The 18410-nt window shown below is 35.1% G+C and overlaps 2 protein-coding genes across 5 annotated transcripts; one reads left to right on the top strand and one right to left on the bottom strand.

Moving 5' to 3' along the window:
* The first annotated feature begins 446 nt into the window (after nt 1-446).
* On the top strand, nt 447-3034 carry LOC136410239 (aldo-keto reductase family 1 member B1-like). The gene is made up of 6 exons (XM_066392295.1): nt 447-564; nt 617-901; nt 1558-1752; nt 1805-2004; nt 2055-2210; nt 2271-3034. Exons 1-6 carry the CDS (start codon nt 490-492, stop codon nt 2314-2316), a joined length of 957 nt encoding a protein of 318 aa, XP_066248392.1. The 5' UTR covers nt 447-489; the 3' UTR covers nt 2317-3034.
* Nucleotides 3035-3212: 178 nt separating this feature from the next.
* LOC136410602 (protein FAM184A-like) lies at nt 3213-18392 on the bottom strand. Of its 4 annotated transcripts, none has more exons than XM_066392829.1 (12): nt 18003-18392; nt 9255-9406; nt 9069-9203; nt 8852-9017; nt 8521-8800; nt 8306-8465; nt 7971-8254; nt 7738-7915; nt 7518-7682; nt 7145-7457; nt 4466-4609; nt 3213-4412 (listed from the first exon to the last, which is right to left on the bottom strand). In XM_066392829.1, the coding sequence occupies exons 1-12, from the start codon at nt 18308-18310 to the stop codon at nt 4046-4048; spliced, it is 2652 nt and encodes an 883-aa protein (XP_066248926.1). In that variant the 5' UTR covers nt 18311-18392; the 3' UTR covers nt 3213-4045. The 4 variants fall into 4 exon arrangements, with proteins under 4 accessions (XP_066248926.1, XP_066248924.1, XP_066248927.1 ...); XM_066392827.1 differs by lacking the exon at nt 18003-18392 and adding an exon at nt 13617-14537; XM_066392830.1 differs by lacking the exon at nt 18003-18392 and adding an exon at nt 9463-9605.
* Nucleotides 18393-18410: the final 18 nt, after the last annotated feature.

Here is an 18410-nt window from a genome sequence, read left to right as displayed (position 1 = left end):
AGATAATTCAGTAAGGTATACCACGGTATACCTGGAATTAAAATTGGATCTAAATTTTTTTTAAAGATAAGATTAAATTTAAAAGAGAAGATTTTCTGGTAGATTTAGGTAAATTCAGAGCGATTATAGATAGTAAAAATACATTAATTCATTTTGAATTTCTATATCGAATAATTATATTGAATGGTTCAACGTTTTTCTAAAGAAAATCTTTGCAGAGTTCGAACAATGATCCAGTATTATTGGTCATCATGCCGCATAAAAAATAGGATAAAACAATATTTGAAAAAAGCTCAAACATGAACAAACTTGTTACTACCCCTCTCACTAACTACGCCAATGACATAACACTCCTTAGATCAAATTCTATTTTCATATCGACCTTCAATTTTAATGAAACAGTGTGCACATGGTGATAGCATACCTAATCGTTTATTTGACTTCAACAAGTTAACACCGAACCAGGCGTCCCCGGTTAGTACCCCAAACATGCCACCCAAAGTACCAAGCATCGTTCTTAATGATGGAAAACTCTTGCCTGCTATTGGTCTTGGAACTTGGAAGGTATGTTTCTGTTAAGTATCCATAAGGTACTTAAAATATACCATTCTCACAGTCCAAACCCGGTGAAGTGACGCAAGCAGTCAAAGATGCCATCGATGCTGGGTACCGCCACTTGGACTGTGCTTTGTATTACCTCAATGAGGAGGAAGTAGGTGCGGGAATTAAAGCCAAAATCGACGAAGGAGTCGTCAAGAGAGAGGACCTCTTCATTACAAGTAAGCTATGGTGCAACCTCATGAGGCCTGATTTGGTGGAACCGACCATTAAGAAGAGCTTAGGATTCCTGGGGCTGGATTATTTGGATTTGTACTTGATTCACTGGCCCACAGCCTTTAAAGTAAGTTATGAGAGTGTTCTAACATCAGATATTATCATCATTCTAATGTAATTAAGATCCGCTTTTATTGGTCACATTAGTAACATGCGGTACACTTTAACATCCAGCTGATTTCCATGGAGGCTCAAAGACTTGAATATATTATATTATTTGATGTTAATGATATTTAAAAACAGTCTTATATAAATGCTTTCCAATATATTGTTATGTACTTGATACATCACAATTAAGTTAATTTCGAGTGCTATTTATGCATAAATGGGCACCAACCAGTGATAAGTGTCGTCAGTATTCAGATATCAGCTTGAAGCAAGACAATTTCAATGCGTATTATATCGAGTAAAGAGATAATGTTGGAACAAGCAATTGGTTCATGTTTTGATTAAAAAATTATATAAAATAAAATCAGACTTTTGTAAAGTGTTTATCCTTTGCTAAACTACCTGAATCCGGAAGTAACATGTATGACCGAAAATACTTTAAAAATATTGAAGAAATTCTTGAATCAAAGTGATGGACTGGACTACGAAAGACTGTAGTAACCAAATCTTGTATAATCTTACTGAACGGAAACATCGAGAAGAAGTCCAGCTCCAGAGTCTTCATCGTAATTATTGAATTCCTTGAGAGTCCCTATGAAAGCTTTCTCCTTTCAGGAAGGTGGTGATTACACCCCTAAGGGCCCAGATGGTGAGACGTTATATAGTGACGTAGATTATGTAGACACGTGGAAAGCCTATGAAGAGATCCACAAAAAGGGACTAGCAAGGTCCATCGGTGTGTCCAATTTCAACAAAAGACAGTTACAAAGAATTCTGGATGTAGCCACTGTTAAGCCAGTAACGAATCAAGTCGGTATCACATATTTATCGATTGAGAACTAAATGATGTCATTGTCTCCAGATTGAGTGCCATCCCTACTTAAACCAGAAAAAACTCATCTCCTTCTGCAAATCCCAGGACATTGTGATAACCGCCTATAGTCCGTTAGGCTCCCCTGACAGGCCATGGGCCAAACCTGGAGACCCGATCTTAGTCCAGGAACCTAAAATCTTGGCTTTAGCTGAGAAGTACAAGAAGAGTCCTGCTCAAATCATCTTGAGGTATCTAATACACTCTGAATTTGCCAGTTTAAAAGAATACAGTGTAAAAGGTATCTTCACCAACTTGGAGTGGTGCCAATTCCCAAATCCGTCACCAAATCCAGGATACAAGAAAACATTAACATTTTCGACTTTTACCTGGAGCCTGCAGATGTGGCTGTATTAGACTCGTGTAATTGTGAAGGAAGAGTATGCCAACATTCAGAGTATGTTAATTTATGATAATTCTTGCTTAAGTTGGCGTTCTAATTCCTGTTTGGTTTTAGGGGCGCTGGTCATCCAAACCATCCTTTTGAAAACGACGAATATTAGGCGTAAAATAACAATTCTTTACGATGCGAGAGGTAACTTAGTAAATGAAGAACAATGGGGGGTAAAAAGTTAACTTCTAGGTAAAGCAATTGCCATAGTTAATAACAATACACCTTTTTTGGTTTTTATTTCTCAGAAAGGGATTCAAATAATTCAGATTCAGCTTCTGCATTTCAAATTTATGAAATATGTTGTTAGATTTTTTGGGTTCATATCACTTTAACCCACCAAAAGTTCATGGTTTTTTTTTTTGAAAAAATAACTTCTTTGATATTGTCATTAGTGATTCTTTACAAAAAATTGCGGATTTTTTATTTATTTTCCATATACAATGGATTCCGTTTATAAAGTACTCTCTAGGGAGCAAAAATAGGGCACTGTACAACCGGAGGTACGTTATAAAAAGTACAAAAAAAAAATTCGTATTTTAACCAATAAAATACGTACTTAATAACCGAAAGTGCGTTATATTCCATGTACGTTATAGACAAAATCCAGTGTAAGTATCTGCAAGATTTCGGGACTGTGAAGTGAATAAGGGTACTGGTATATAATGAAACATCATGACGACTCACATACTTTTGCATCATAGAAGTAGGACAGAGTTACCTGCCGAGGGTCGCAAGCAATATTTTGATTGTCCTTTATAAGTCAACTTCCAAGGGGGTGTACTGGTTAGCCGAAGAGGGATGTGCGATTTTCATGGTGGTACGCAAAATGGTCGATTATATGCAACTTACAATGGTCGGTTGTACGTTGGCGTGAAGTTGTGCATAAAAAAATAACTGTAAAAAATATTTTCATCTTTTTATTTACCTAACTAAACAAAAGTTTTCAGGATACACATTAACCCCTTTCTATCGATACACCTGCAAGATTTTCAAATAAAAGATAAACAATTTTAAATTATTTTATTCATTTGTCAAAACGAAAATTATTACAAATATATATAAAATATTGCATTATTAAATTCCTAATTTTTGCATCAAACAGACGAGACTGGCAATTAATCATAGCATACACGCGAAGAAATTAGGAGTCTGTTTGAAGCAAAATAACCGAGATACTATTATAACATCACTTATATAATAATCATTATATTCTTTATGAGAGTTTATAATATAGTAACTTATAATATAAGTGCATAAGAAGGCTCTTATACTCGAATATTATAGAATATTTTTTATTACGCAATGCAACGAATTGACGTGTTTAGGCATTTAGGAGTATTACGAGTTTGTCTAAGTATCTAGACATGCCCGAAATGAAATTTCTAACGTTGTTTATCTACATAGGCATGTACCAGAAAGGTAGTTTTATGCTCACCGATTATGCTGCGCGCGTAATAGAAAATCATTTATCGCTAATGTGCACATACGAAGGCCAGAACTGAATCGTTTTGGTACGAAGTAAAAGTAATATAAACACTCGTGCTGGTAAAAAACTTGCCCCTTTGTTACACCAATACATGTTATAGCAAAAACTCCCTGTAGGTACTATACGTTACTATAAATCGATGCAACAAACATCTACCATCATCATCAATATGACAACAGTGGCAACATGTAAAAAAGAATTTCTAAAAGAAAATGCATGTAAAAACCCCAGCTATAAAAATAAAATTTCCCTAAATCCAAAAATCCAATAAAATTTCCAGATGTAAAAACTCAATAGCGAAAACTTAAACGTGATGTAAAATTAAAAAAACAACTCCTTCCGTAAATGGACTTCACTCATCCCCTTCAGGGATAGTAGGCGGAATCAATATAGGCCCATTACTCTGACTAGGCACCATAGCACCAGCCTCACTTGGATTGGGAGGTAGGAAAGTGGGCCTCTTTGCTCCCTGGTAAACCTGCGAGGAATTTTCAACTTTGCTTGACTCGGCATCTTCGAAGTCGTCGTCTTCTATTGAAGACTGCTGCTCCAAGTGCTTTTCCAGCTGCATCAGACGCATCTGGAAATACCGTTTCTCCTCGTTGATGCAGGCAAGATCCTTTTCTTGCTCTGCTATCACTTGCCTCAAATCAGAAATAATGTTCAAGTCTTCTTGGCGCGATTCGCGTCTTTCGTAGCGTTGGCGCACCTCTTCGAAGCTATTAACGAGGGATATTCAAGAAGAGGAACGAATATTGGAAAAAGAACTTACAGTTTAGTAAGGCATGTGACCTTTCTTTGCAAATGGTCGATAGTTTCTTGGCTTTGCTTATGGGAGCCCATGTATTTAAGCCTGAAAGCTTCTCGTTCCTTGTCCCTCTCATCCAGTAACTGGGCTATGGATTCGTGTAAGCTTCTGTGAGAAGGAATAGGGGCTTATAGGAGTTATAATTTAAACAAATTTTGTGTTGAAGTTTACCATATAAGCTGCCAATTAGTCGTTGTGATGGTTTTGGGTTATAGTTTTATACATTATTATACGATGAAATTGTAAATTATAAATGGTCTAAGAGTAAATTTATGGGACATGCACAGGCGATGTATGTATCTGCTGGTTATAATTAATGAATGGTATGATTAAATACACACAACTAAACTTATATGGAATCGCCCAGCATTTAGTGGAAAAAATCTTTATTTTGCAAAAAAATAGCAAGTGAATAAAAATCGAATTTGTTTACTGTTAAAAGGAGTTAAATTCATAAAAAGATTATCAGATTTGTTCCTGTACTCTCGGTTCTAGTGTTTCGATGTAGTCTTAGTGAAACTATAAGTTTTTTCTTTCCGCAAATTTTATTAAAAACGCCTCACGTGGGGTTATCAGACGTGGGGGGGGGGGGGGGGGGGTGTATTATTACTCTTTCGTAACAAGACATGTCTGAAAGGAAAATTGCACGAACGGTGTGGGTTACACAAAGGGTTGTTTCAAAAGCTTATTCAATATTTCTGGAGTTGGGGACCCTAAAAAACAGGCCTAGAAGAAGTCGTAGAAAAGTCACTACAGAAAGTCAGGATCGCTTTTTAGCTCAAATAGCAAGAAGAAATCCCACAACATCCCACCCCGAGCTTCAAAGGCAACTTTTGCGAGCTACAGGTTTCGGTTGAAACTATCAGGAAAAGACTTCAAGCTCGAGGTCTTTTCAGCAAAAGACAGCTAAGAGTTCCAATCCTAGCAGTACAAAATAAAGTTGATCGTTTAAATTGATGTTTGGAGTACTAAAACTGGACAATTGAAGACTGACGAAATGTCTTGTTTTCAGATGAAGCCAGAATTGACCTACAATCAGACGACCGGCAAATTCTTGTTTTAAGAGGTTGTAGGTCACAGGTTAGGCTTGGAGCTGCTCAATTTGTTTCCAAGTATAGAGGAAGAACTGTAATGTTTTGGGGTGGCATTATGATTGGTGAAAAAATTCCTTTAATTCCCATTAGACAAACACTAATGCGATGAAGGTATGTGGATCTCATACTGCAACCCGTAGTAAGGCTCTATAGAGGTGCTTTTGGTGATTTTTTTTTATTCATGCACGATAACGCACGAACCTCCACATATTAGCGGAGCTAGGAGAAATTTTTTAGGAGTGGAAGATGTGACAGTTTTAGATTGGCCTTCTTGTTCACCGGATCTTAATTCAATTGAGTACTTGTGGATTAAGATTAAAAGAAGAAATAAAGCACGTCAAAATAACCCTGACCTCGTCGAACAATTAATACAAGTAGTTTTAGAAGATTGGAGAAATGTTCCCCAAGAAGCCATTGATAATTTAATAGAGAGCATGCCTCATCGAATTCGTTTTTGTATTATCGTTAAAGGAAGCAATACTGATTATTAAATTTAAAGAACCTATTATTTTTTATTAAATTTTTATTTACCTTACATTTAATTTTCCTACTTAAAAAAATTATTTTATTTTAGAATTTGTTTCGATAATTTTTTTTATAATAAAACGTTTTTGGATAAATTGATTTTTATCTTAAAATTATTTGTTTCAAGTGTAATACTGTTTCTTCGTAATTACTAAGTGATTCCATATAAGTTCGGTTGTGTGTATATTTCTTGAACAGCATTATTCTCACCATGATACTGGAGCAAAAAATGTGAAAAAGTTTTGTAGCTTCCCCAATTCTATTAAATAACTTTTTTTGAGCAAATCATAGTGGAGCCACGGAAAATTTCTGTAATTTTTTGGAAAATTTGAAAACGCAATAAAGGAACATAGGTTTTGGGTTTTTGGAAACTAGGGAAAAAACCTGAATAATCGAATTTTAAGAAACTTGTAATGACCATATACTAGAAAGCTTATAGAACTGCGCAACTTCTGATCACAAGAAAGTGAAGATTAAGAGATCTCTGAGGAAACCACAGATCATTTTATGCATTATTTTGGAAATTCGAAGACATCTAAAATACAGAAACAGGAGATTTTTGAGTAAGCGAAAGATTTCGCCAAATTGCAATTTAGGATTTCCGAGTCGCATCGAGCCCAGTTTCAAACCTTTGAATTGTTATGGAAAACATTAATTTCAAATAAATTTCATTAAAACTTTTTAAAATTGGATCTTGCTCAGGTGGAAAGTTGTTACGAACTAACCTGACATTGTGTTCTTATTCGCATTATTTGCAACAAATCAAATCGTACCAAGTAAACCCACACTTTACCTACTTACAGTGATTTTCGGTTAACAATGTATAAAACAGAAATTACGATGAACACTATAGTTTGGAATATGGACTGGGAAAGGAGGTACGAAACTAAAGGAAATATCAGTACTAAAACCGGAGTATCCGAAGATAGACCATTATTAGTAGATCTACATAGGAAGACAAAAGAGCCACATGAATAATGGTCATGAATGAAGGGTGGAATTGAACTTATACAAAATAACTCACCGTATCTTTTGCTCAGCTTCCTTTTTCGACTTAGTCAATTCGCTAGTTTGTTGGGCAATTTCATGGTTAAGCACTTGAACTCCTCCTTCCAAAGTCTCAATGCTGCTTTGCAAGTCATCTATTGTAGAGTCTTTACTCTGAATGTCATGCTTTAGAGTGTCGATAGCTTTTAGCAGCTCTATTTCTCTCGCGCTGGAAGATTTTTGCTGCATGCAAAGTTGGTCTTCTAGAGTTCGGTATTTTGATACATATTCGTCTTCAACTAGTTTTACAGCTTCTGATTTTTGGTGCTTAAGGTTTTCCCATTGGGTATCTAAAGGTTTATGATGGAATACTTGTTATTAATTGATTCTGGGAAGAAAGAAATACATACCTAATTCATATCTGTGTTGCTCCACCAACGCTTCCATTTTCTTCTCAGCATCCTTTTCCAGTTGTTCTTTAACATCTTCTAGGTTTGAAGTAACATCTGATAGACGGCTTTTCCAGTGATTTTCCATATCTCTCAGCGCAACTTCATGTTCCCTATTGATTTTCTCTGGGAGACAAATGTAATTAATTTTCTTCCCTATTGTTGAAGTTAAAGGACCTACCAATTTCTTCATCATGCTGCATGACAAGTTTCTCATAATTATCATGATGAGTCATATCAATTTTATCCATAAGTCTTCTAAGCTCCATTATATCTCTATCGGTATTAGATCTTACTCTTATTAACTCATCGTGGTAGTATTCATCTTTCTGATCCAGGGCTTTCTTAAGAGATTCGATCTAAAGAAACATTTTTGTATATATTTCTTTATATTTACATTGAAAAATTCCGTACCTCCTTCAAGCACTCCTTCAGTTTGCTCTCCCACTGGTTCTGCTTCTTCTGAAACTCCTCCTCCTTCTGCTTTCGCACAGCTTCCATTGCAAAATACTTCTCCTCGTTATGGATCTGCTCCATCTCATCCTTGAGCCTCCCACATTCAGTCAACAATTTGTCCTCCCAATACATCGCTATCTCCGTTCGCTTTTGATTGAGGGTGTCCTTGAGCTTCCTCTCCTTGTCTAACAGTTCTTGTCTATGGATTCTTTGAACGTGTTGGATATTTTCTTTCTCCATTTCTGAAGTTGCAATGAAAGATTGGAGATTTTCGGCGTGCTAAAGATACTTGCCTATAAGATTAAGCAGTCTTTTGGTTTCATTTTTTAGGTTGGCTTCCGCTTGCATCATTTGGCCTTGCTGGTCTCTCATTTGTTGCAAAGCTTTTTCTTGTTCAGAAGTTCGGGTTCGAAGCTGCTGTACTTCTGATTCGTATGATTTTAATGCTTCTACCTGCAGGGTAAAAACATTAAAATCACACGTTTTTAAATATTTTTAATAAAAATACCTGTCCCAACATCTTCTCAGCTTCCTCCATCCTCTCTTCAGCCTCCCTGTAAGCCTCCTGTAGCCTTTCTTCAATAAGTTGCTCCTTATCGTCCAGCTTCTTCTTACAGGTTTGCTGCACTTCTCTTAATTTCCATTCGAAATCGTTGAGCAAATCCTGTTCTTTAACTATATTGACCGTTCTCAGTTTTTCAAAATCCTCCTTCCATTTTTTTTCAATTTCTTCTTTCTGCTTGGAAGCTGTTTCAAGAGTTTCTGCCAATTTTTTCCGTTCTTCATCTCTGTAAAGTCCAGTGATGAGTATCAGTAAAAAATATTTCGGATTTTAATACCTATCTGACTGGAGCTCTGCATGTTTAGCTTCAAGCTGCTCTTTTTCTTCCTTCAATTCATTGATTTGACTTTCCAGAGTTTCAATTCGGAGCCTCAAATTTTTGATCACACCTTCAAGCTCGTTGATTCTGGTTTCTGTTTCTTTCTCATATTTGCTGTATGACTCTAAAATCATCGAATTTGTGAAAAAAATACTTGTTTAGAAGTGGTCCTCACCTGTTTTGTTTTGAATTTCTTCGCCGAGATCGTGGTTTCGTTTACGATAATTCTCAAGTTCATTCTCCAAGTGGCGGATCTTTTGCCGTACTGTGTCGGCTTCTTTATTGGCGGCATTGAGTTCAGTTTGCAGTCCTGGATTTGGAATTTATAAGGAGGATTGTTAAAGAAATGCTGAGTACGTACTGTCCATGCCAGCTGATTTGGCGAAAACGTCCCTTTGCAGTTCATCCATCTGGAAGCGGAGTTTCGTTGCCTCGGCATCTCGAATGGACAATTCTTTGGATAAGTCATTGAGTTGGCTTTGGAATTTGGCCTCTTGGTTTATTAAATTTTTCCTGCAAAGAACGAAGACAGCCGCTGAGTGAGCGTAATTGGTGTCAAAAGAACCAACCTGGCCGAACTATTTGATAAGACCGCCGATCTCAAATTGCTAGTACTGAACACTAATAACTTATACATAAGGAAAACCACTTTGAGTCCAATTTTTAAAACTAAATCTGTCTTGCGCAATACATGCATCGACGCACTAAAGCAGTCACTTCAGACCAACCAGCGTCTTGATAATGAACCGATCAACAGGTCTGTGAGCTCGTTCTAACAGTCGTCCGCTTTAAATAATCCAGACAATGGAGTAATTAAGATTTCCAATAAGAGCAAAAACGGGAAAGACAATGTTAATGTTCCAGGAATTGCTGACTAAAAATAAAAGCAAAATTTCTGCTCTTTTATTTGGATCTGAAAATAATCGCAAATCCAAGCCAGGTTTGTCTTTGAAGAACGTAATGTAAAAGGTAAAAGAGTAAACGGGTGGTGAACGAACTTCTGGTTTTTAAAAATATAGAAAAATGTTGTGAAAAAAAGTGGTTTAGGTTCACTAGACTAAATATAATCGAGCTAAATGAGTGACTTAATAAGAGACTGATATAATACTTTGCTTGTTTCTGTGTGCCCACATACGAAAACATGGGTAAATTATTTTTTTAATCCACAATGCACGTGTATCTCCCAATTTTACATGACATGAATTTGAACTATAAATAAAACACTTTGAGGTGGAAAAAAAATAACATTACGATTCCTGATTTTGTACCTGGTGAAAGATAATAACTATCGCACTGTCTCCTCCTACAAGTATTTATTGAAAAAAGGTTTTATTTTAAAAATAATTACACAATTCTTTTTTCAAGAAAAGTATCTAAGATATCTTTCTTACAGGCAAAAGGATCTAATAGGTGTAACTTCTGCCCTTTTGGAACTCGTCCGCTCTTCTCGGACATATCCTGCAGATTTTTGGATAATCCACGCTTGCCTGGCTAACGGAGAGTTTAATTTCTTTTAATGCATTGGAAGTTTCACTACTTGGGAGAAAAACTGCTGGCAGTTTTTATAAAGCAAAAGATTCGGTAGCAACAGTACAAAGTATTTGTAGTGTAAGTCCAAAGCTGCATATCAATAATAAAGGAGAACACTTTTGAGATATTTTCAGCTTGTTTGACGCGAATTGATTCATAATACACCCACTCGGATTTCAAAATAGCTGTTTAGACTATTAATAGGTGTAATTCTGCGTTTCACGATGGTTTGTTTTGTCAGAGGGATTATTCAGGTCATGTCTTTGTTTTTTCTGTAAAAGCTGCAGTTTTCATAAAAAGCTAAAATTGTTTATCCTGTCTCTCACAATAAAACGCTAATACGCTTAAGCTATTATTTTGATTTTAAGGAAACACAAATGTTCTATAGTAAGGAAATCAATATCAAAATTCATGCTGAAGAATGTTTCCATTTTTGCGCATATTAAACAAAACACCGAAAATATATAAAATTGTTTCACGAATAGCAAATTCAAGGAAAAATATGTCTAATGAAGGATTTGATTTTAGAAAAATTTATAAACGACTTTCGAAAAACTGTTTTTAAATTGAAAACCATCGGGTTCCTTTGGAAAATGTTTGAAGTGAGAAATGCACTCATACTTAGAAACGTTCGATTTTCAGGCAATCGTATCAATTTGGAGCCAAATAAGTGTTCCTGGCATGATAAAAGCATGATTTTGTTCGCGATACAAATCCAGATTTTTTTCAGTTTTGTCTAGATAATATGACCAGTTTGATTATTTTCCAACGTCTTACTTAACTACTACTACGTCAACTTTAACTTGACACTGACTAATTTGTTGTCAAATATTACACTTTGTCATAAAAGGATCATTCACATATGGAATTAATGATGAATGTAGCAAAATTAATCACATCTCCATTGAAGACATGTATAGTTTCACATTTATGATTCATTCTGACTCGCAATGGATTCCGGCAATACAGTAAATACTTTTTAAAGACATAATTGTGCTTATGCCGAGTGGGTGAGATTTTTTGGGCATGCTTCCAGCCAAATATAAATCGACCTCATGTTCGATCCAATAAATTTATGTGTTTCCTAGCTTAATAATTGTTTTCTGCGAAAAAAAACACTTAAAATCAGCATATAGTCCAAAATCTTTAAATTAGTCTCAATTTTTGTTATTATTAATATTTTGCAATGATTGTGGCTTTTTCCATTAGTTTAAACCCGACATTCAAAAATAAAGAGAAATATCTCAAAAACAGTAGAAGCTGTGAAAAGAAAAATTTGAAAAAAAATCAACTGCGAATTTGGCAATCTAAGAGTTTCCGGATGTATGTTTACACTATGGACTTCTTCATAGTTGGCGCATTGGTTGTAGTATTATTGCTTTAAAAAGAGGAGAAAAAATATAATAATTTTACTCTACAAACAAATATTCAAATATTTCACCTTATATATCAACTTGTTAAATTGTATTTTGTACATTTAATTCAACTTTAACGTATTCCTCATTTTGAGTAAACTATTTGTTCACCTTCTGTAACTTAATGCATAATGGAATTTGTGGACGTCATGGGAAAGACTATTTTATTTATAGAATAATTCTGGAGTTTTGGCAAACGACGTTGATAACAGGATTTCATATTTCAATTGAAACTCATTAATATGAGCTGGCTGAAAATTTCAATTTTCGTTTTCCGCAAAGAAGATATTTGCAGTTTTATTTTTAATAGATAAATTGAATTTCAGAACATTTAAAGGAAATTAATTTTGATTTAGTATCTTCGTAAATAGCGTTGAACGAGATTGAAAAAACCCCAAATAGTTTTTTACTTTTTACCCACTTGCAAATAACTTGAAAGTTGAAGTAGATAAGAAGAAAAAAACACAAAAGAAAATATTGCATTCGACAAGATATTAAGATTTAGCATTATGAAAAATTAGTGACATCTTTTTTGACAAATTTGACACCTATCAAAGAGTTTTCAAATTTTCGACGCATGTCAAACCTGGAATTCCGATGATCTTTAACGACGAAGATAAGTATGCAACCTAAAAGCCACTTTGTCATAGCCCAAGCCTCTTGAAAGTTACGACTATTGAAAGTGTAAAAAGTGCCATAATTCAAACGTTGACATTTAGAAATCAGTTGAAATTCGCAATAAGACATATTACACGAGATGTTGGGCATGAAGACGAATTGGAAAATGTGAAAATATATAGAGTTCCATTTAAAATAAATGGAAAAATTTTGTCTTGCCTCATCACTTGCTCCTCTGCAAAAAAATGTAATAGATTCTCGTATATTAACCATCTCTCAATAGCTAATATGAGTTTCAATATCCATCACGGCATCCCTGCTCGAATCCTTATCTTGGGTGCACTGTATACATTTTTTTCAAAACAACCATCGGGAAGGAAAATTCTTAATTACGCGATAACCAGGTATATTTAATCAAGTCAATTTCTGAACAAATTACTTCAAAAACTGCCTAAAATACGAAAATTCAAACTTTCAATTTTATGTCCAACAAATTTGGAAAGCACGCCAGGTAAAAGTGAATATGATTCATTAGGCTCAAAATTCTCTCGTGTTAATGGGTATTTCACTTTAGCAATTTTTTAGAAAGTACAGGTGTTTTTCTGGGCACTTCAACAATTTGTTTAATCCTAGTTAACGTCCGTTTTTTATTATAATAATAAGGAACTTCAATGCAACTCTAAGCCATAGCTTCACATATTTAAAGTGTAATATTGATGTTTCCTCATTTGTTAATTTTAATGTTGTGGTTAAAAATAACGAACATTGAGTTCTCTCCGACCTACAGATGTTTGGAATGACCTTTGTCTCATTTATCATAATGCAAATTTATCTCATCGCTCATACTTTTATGAAATCAGATACAAAACTATGATAAAACTGACAATTTTTCGACATCCTTAAAAAGAAAAAAATAAGTTTTTTAAAATATTGTGTCAGACTGGAGTTAAAATGGCTCGAGATTGTGTGAAATTCATCTTCATCATAATTTACGCTTGAAAGTATTTGCAGTCCAACATTAAATTGCCTGACAGAATTTGAGGCAAAATAAACACTTCCATCTTATGATGGATGGTAATACTTCTCATGAGAAGTAAATAGAGTTAAATTTAAAGCAATCGAGAGATTCTAATATTATTAAGCACACGTGAGTTACGTACTCATCCATCTCACTTCTATCCTCAAGTACTCCATTGGGAATTTTCGCTGCTGCCGGGAAATTCTCAAACTTCTTCCTTTCCTTCTTATCCTCAAGATCTTCCTGGTGATTTCCCTCAATTCCATTGACAGTGTACCTGAAAGTTTTCTTAACTTCCATAATGGGGCTTCCTGGTGGGGTGGCATCCCTCTTCGCGTTGGAGCTCTGGAGGGGCGATCTCGGCAAAATAGCGGTGGTACCATGTCCACAGGGCTTCACACAAGAACCGCGTCTTTCTGTGAGTCGATTTCCATCGTTTGGATTAACTCTAAGTCCGTTTACGTAAGGATCGCACATTTTTGAGTCGTTTGGGTCGTTGTCTTTTTCGGAAAATGTCGCCACCTCACTATAACCGATAGTTTTAGCTGCATTCACCGCATTTTTTGGCAGTGGAATGGAGACGGATTCGGGCGCAAGTTCAGGTGTGGAAGGTTGATTATTTTTACACATATTCTGCTCATCATCAGACGAGGATTGTTCTGTCATTCCATTCAGACTTTGGCCAATTAGTTCTTTATTTATAGATGTTGAGGCAGTAACACTGTCACGGTCTTCAACAGGTGGCTTGTCACTAGGGCTGGAGCTTTTCATTTCCCTGTTACCATTCTTGGTCTTCTTCGAACTCTCATCTTTTTTGGACTTCTTGAAGAAGCTGAACATGTTTTCCTAGACTGAACTGAACTCAATTGTGTGTTATTCGAAGCACCTCATGTTGCTTCTATTTACACTCGTACACGCACTTGGACGATTGTCGGTTTTAGACTAAAACTTCCTCACTGATATTCAAAAAAGCGCGTGTTAATTTTAGAAATAGGAGAGTCCACTTGAACCGAAAGCGTTGAGAGGTTTCTCAAAATTGTGCCATCAAATTATTATTAAAATCAACAAGCGAAATCGAGTCTTTTGCAACGGAGCAAGTTATGATCCGGTTCGGTAATGCTGAGCGAATCTTGCGAGAAGGAGCAAAAAACAATGAGCAAGCAGGGTGTTAAGGTGGGAGACAGTCCAGAAGCTGGAATTGGCGTCACAAAAAGAAAACCGAGGCAAATTTAGATCCTGTCCTTGGTGTGGATTTAAGTAGAAACACTTGTTATTTAGGTGGCTGCAGCTTTGATTTGGGACCACTCAATTATCACCAATGTTTGTTCAAGAAAATGCATTAGTAGATACTACTGTTACCAGACCTTAAAACGTCCAGCGATTTAAAGCAAGCTAGACAATGCGATAAAGAGCCAAAAGAAGCAAACATAAACAAAACAACATTTAGATGTTTGCGCCATTAACCTGATAATGAGTGTGCATTTTCTAAAAAAAACTAATAAATCTCATGGTGTTTCTCCTGAAGGAGCATCGAAAATCTAACATCATAAACCTAAAAATAATACACTAATGACGCAATTTTGTATCGAAATCAAATTTCATGACGTGAACTGCAGAGGTTTTGTGTTAGCTATACAGGGTGTTCCAAAAATAAACCACCATACGTTAACCATGAATTCTACGCCGAAAAATAACCTTAATATGCTATATAGACCATGGTCCAAAGGTGTTTCGTTACAGAAACGCAGGTCGTTGAAATAAAATTTAAAAAACTCAAAAATTCAATTATCTTCAAAACCGTTTAAGGTATTGTAATATTTGGGTGGTGTCGATAGAAACGTAAGCCGAATATTTTGCGATGCAAAATAGTTTTTTAGAACTGCCAATGGCGTTGCGCTACGCCGCATTTTTGAAGAAAAAAATACGACACTGATTTTTCCATAAATAAATTATTTCGTTTAATTCTCTGTTCCATTCTGAAGGGCTTAACTCCCATGATATTTTATTGTGTGATTCACGATTTTTGAGGAAAAAATACTGTTGTTTTTCACCGCATTTCAGTGTTAAGAAAGTATTCTCGTAAATAATTATTTTACGCGCTAGAAAATTGAAAATTAAAGTTAAAATAAAGAAGTATTTTTAAATAATTAATAAAACTAACAAGTCTACAAAAATTGCTCAAAATGGTCTCCATTGCTTTTTATGCATGCTTTTTTTAACACCCTGTATTTCTGTAACGAAACATCTTTGAGCCGTAGCCTACATAGCGAACTAGGGTTATTTTTCGACGTAGAATTAATGGTCAACATATGGAGGTTTATGTTTGGGACACCCTGTATAGTGATAAGGGCACATGGTATTTTTGCCCTGGGGAATTATTTATTCTATTCTATATTTTAGGAATATAGGACGAAATGATTATGAAGCACTTCAGTGTGATAGTCTAAGATAGATTGAATCTGTTGTTGACCTAGATCGGAAATAGAAACTGTGCAGTGTGAAATCTAAACGTTGATATGTAAAAGTGACTTTTAGTTCATTCCATTCTTTGTGCTATAGGGAAGTGGTATTTTCCATATGAATGGTCCAGATTTAGCGTTAAAACATTAAACTTTTTATATAAAAATTAAAATTACATTCATACAAAGACCATTTGTATTAAGAAATATTAAAATTATTAGAAACGTTATCTATACGCCGGCATTAAAGCATGTGATAAAATAGTATTTCTGTTTAATTTTAGTGCTGCCAAAATGTGATAAACAACCTAATTATTAAATACAGAGAGATTTAACGTTGATAAATTTCAACCTCTGGAATGTTGCTTGAATATAAATTGTTGAAATTGAAATTCGAGCTTGAATGTGAAGTTGAGAAATATGCACAACTTATACAATAATTAATAACACAACCAGGAATTTGCTGCAACCATAAAAAAGGCTACTAATGCTGACAAAAATAAAATAATGATAATTTGTAATGTCTTTCAGAACCAAAGGTACAATATGTACCCTCGGTGATGGTGATCCATCTGTCAAACCATCTGTCATGGCGGTATTTCAATAGGATTTGATTCTATGTACCACCCATGACTATCGTTTTACACCATTTTCAAATGTACTTAAAAAAATATCACTTATGAAGTATTTCAGAAGAATTATTTGAATGTCAGCGATCGTGGAAAATCAATTGAAGCAAATTTAAAAGATAAATCTAAGAGGATTGTAAGAGGATTTGAAACGTTTAAATAACTTCACCTTCGCCATCGTCAAGATACGAAATATTTCTGTTTCGTATACGGGATATCTCATTTTCGATGTTTCTGCCAAGTATTTCACTTATTAATGAACATGGGAGGATGCGATTTTCATGGAGTGTTGTTAAATTTTTATAAAACCAACGAAGGTATCAATGAAAGTGTTATTCTCCACCTACACAGGAACTCAAAAGAATTGGGACAGTTATAGCTGAAAGCGGAAATTTGAGTTCTGATCTTTAGGATGGTACTGGACTTCTGAGCCTTAATAATGTAACCAAAAGATACAAAAAGTTTAAGAAACAAAATCCAAAAATTCAGTGACAATTACTAGCAAATAAATGCAATTTCCTTAAAATGAACATTGATACGACTAATTAAGCAATTAGTTTGGAGTTTATAATATCATATGTACTCGTATCATACGACTTGGTTACCAAGCAGCTTTTACGGCGATAGTTGTACTTTATTGAGCATTATAGTAAATTAAGTGTTTGCACAAAATATTAATTTAAGAACTGTTTGATTTTACAAATACACCTTTGCCATTATGTCAAGAAACGGGATCTGTGTTATTCAAATCAAAATCAAATCACTACCTTACTCTGTATACGTGTAAACATTTTTCTTTGCGGTTTCTTGATAGGTGCAGATATTTTAGTTTGAACGCTTGCATATTCCCCATTAAGCATTTAATCTTGAATGCCCACATAAAACTACCTAGCCAAATTGGCAATTTATGTTGAAATTAGTGGCCCTGAACATGGGTTTTGTATATGAAAACACAGGTACAAATTATGTAATTTGTTTAAGTAGCCAATCGTTTGCGCTTTATTCATAATAAAATATGTAGATTAGCTGAGAATAGAATTTAGTTACAAGTGATGGTGGATAACTTTATTTAAATTTAAAATTATTTATCTATTGGATGGTCAAAATCAATCTTGCCTTGTTCAGGAATTGAAGTTTGGACAATTAAGGAACAAATTTAAATAAAATTTGCAAGTGAAATGTTACCAACTCTAACATAAAATCCTGTAACACTTTCTATAAAATTTCATTTAGCTGGAAGTGATACCTTCTATTAATAATTTACTTATAAGTTAACATGACTTGAACATACTACGTTCTCCATAAGCTCATCTCAGCACCCACCTACTGCCTGTCTAAGAATAACTTTGACAGCACCACAAGGCACGAATTTCGAAGAATTTTTCAGGAGAGAACAATAGGCTTTGTTAAACAATATCTAACATAGAAAGAAACACATACCAGTATCCAAAAAAATTTGATATAGTCGCGCAATCAGGTTCAACGTTCATGCCCTCAACAACAGTCCCTCCAAGTCTTTCTACAGGTATACTGGCACCACTATCATTGAGAGAAGTACCTCCACTCAGTCTGCTACCCATGTTGCTGTTGCTGTTAACAGGGCTGAAAGAGTCCGACGGAGTGAACACCCCAGTATCATCAGATTCTTCACTGGACGTTTCGCTCAAATCCTCTTCATCATCAGGGTCGTCTTCCAAGCTCGAAGCGCCACCACTCATTTTGCTGAAGATATTTTTCACAAAACTCATCTTTCTTCTTCACCGATGAGAAGTAAAACGACACAAGGCGTCACTAGAGTAAAAGTTTGGCGTTTATTTGGTACGACGTTATTTGCAGCGCAAAGGCACG

The sequence above is a fragment of the Euwallacea similis genome, chromosome 8 (assembly GCF_039881205.1).
Source record: "Euwallacea similis isolate ESF13 chromosome 8, ESF131.1, whole genome shotgun sequence".
NCBI classification, from domain to species: Eukaryota; Metazoa; Arthropoda; class Insecta; order Coleoptera; family Curculionidae; genus Euwallacea; species Euwallacea similis.
The sequence above is the reverse complement of the archived record's forward strand: the minus strand, read 5'-3'. Positions and strand labels throughout refer to the sequence as shown.

Bases quoted from the DNA above. Each gene is read 5' to 3' on its own strand.
- LOC136410239 (XM_066392295.1), top strand. From the start codon at position 490: ATGCCACCCAAAGTACCAAGCATCGTTCTTAATGATGGAAAACTCTTG. The intron at 565-616 runs GTATGTTTCTGT...CCATTCTCACAG, and splicing joins TTGGTCTTGGAACTTGGAAG to TCCAAACCCGGTGAAGTGAC. The intron at 1,753-1,804 runs GTCGGTATCACA...CATTGTCTCCAG, and splicing joins TTAAGCCAGTAACGAATCAA to ATTGAGTGCCATCCCTACTT.
- LOC136410602 (XM_066392827.1), bottom strand. From the start codon at position 14,314: ATGTTCAGCTTCTTCAAGAAGTCCAAAAAAGATGAGAGTTCGAAGAAG. The intron at 9,204-9,254 runs GTACGTACTCAG...TTCCAAATCCAG, and splicing joins CAAATCAGCTGGCATGGACA to GACTGCAAACTGAACTCAAT. The intron at 7,683-7,737 runs GTAGGTCCTTTA...TTTGTCTCCCAG, and splicing joins GCAGCATGATGAAGAAATTG to AGAAAATCAATAGGGAACAT.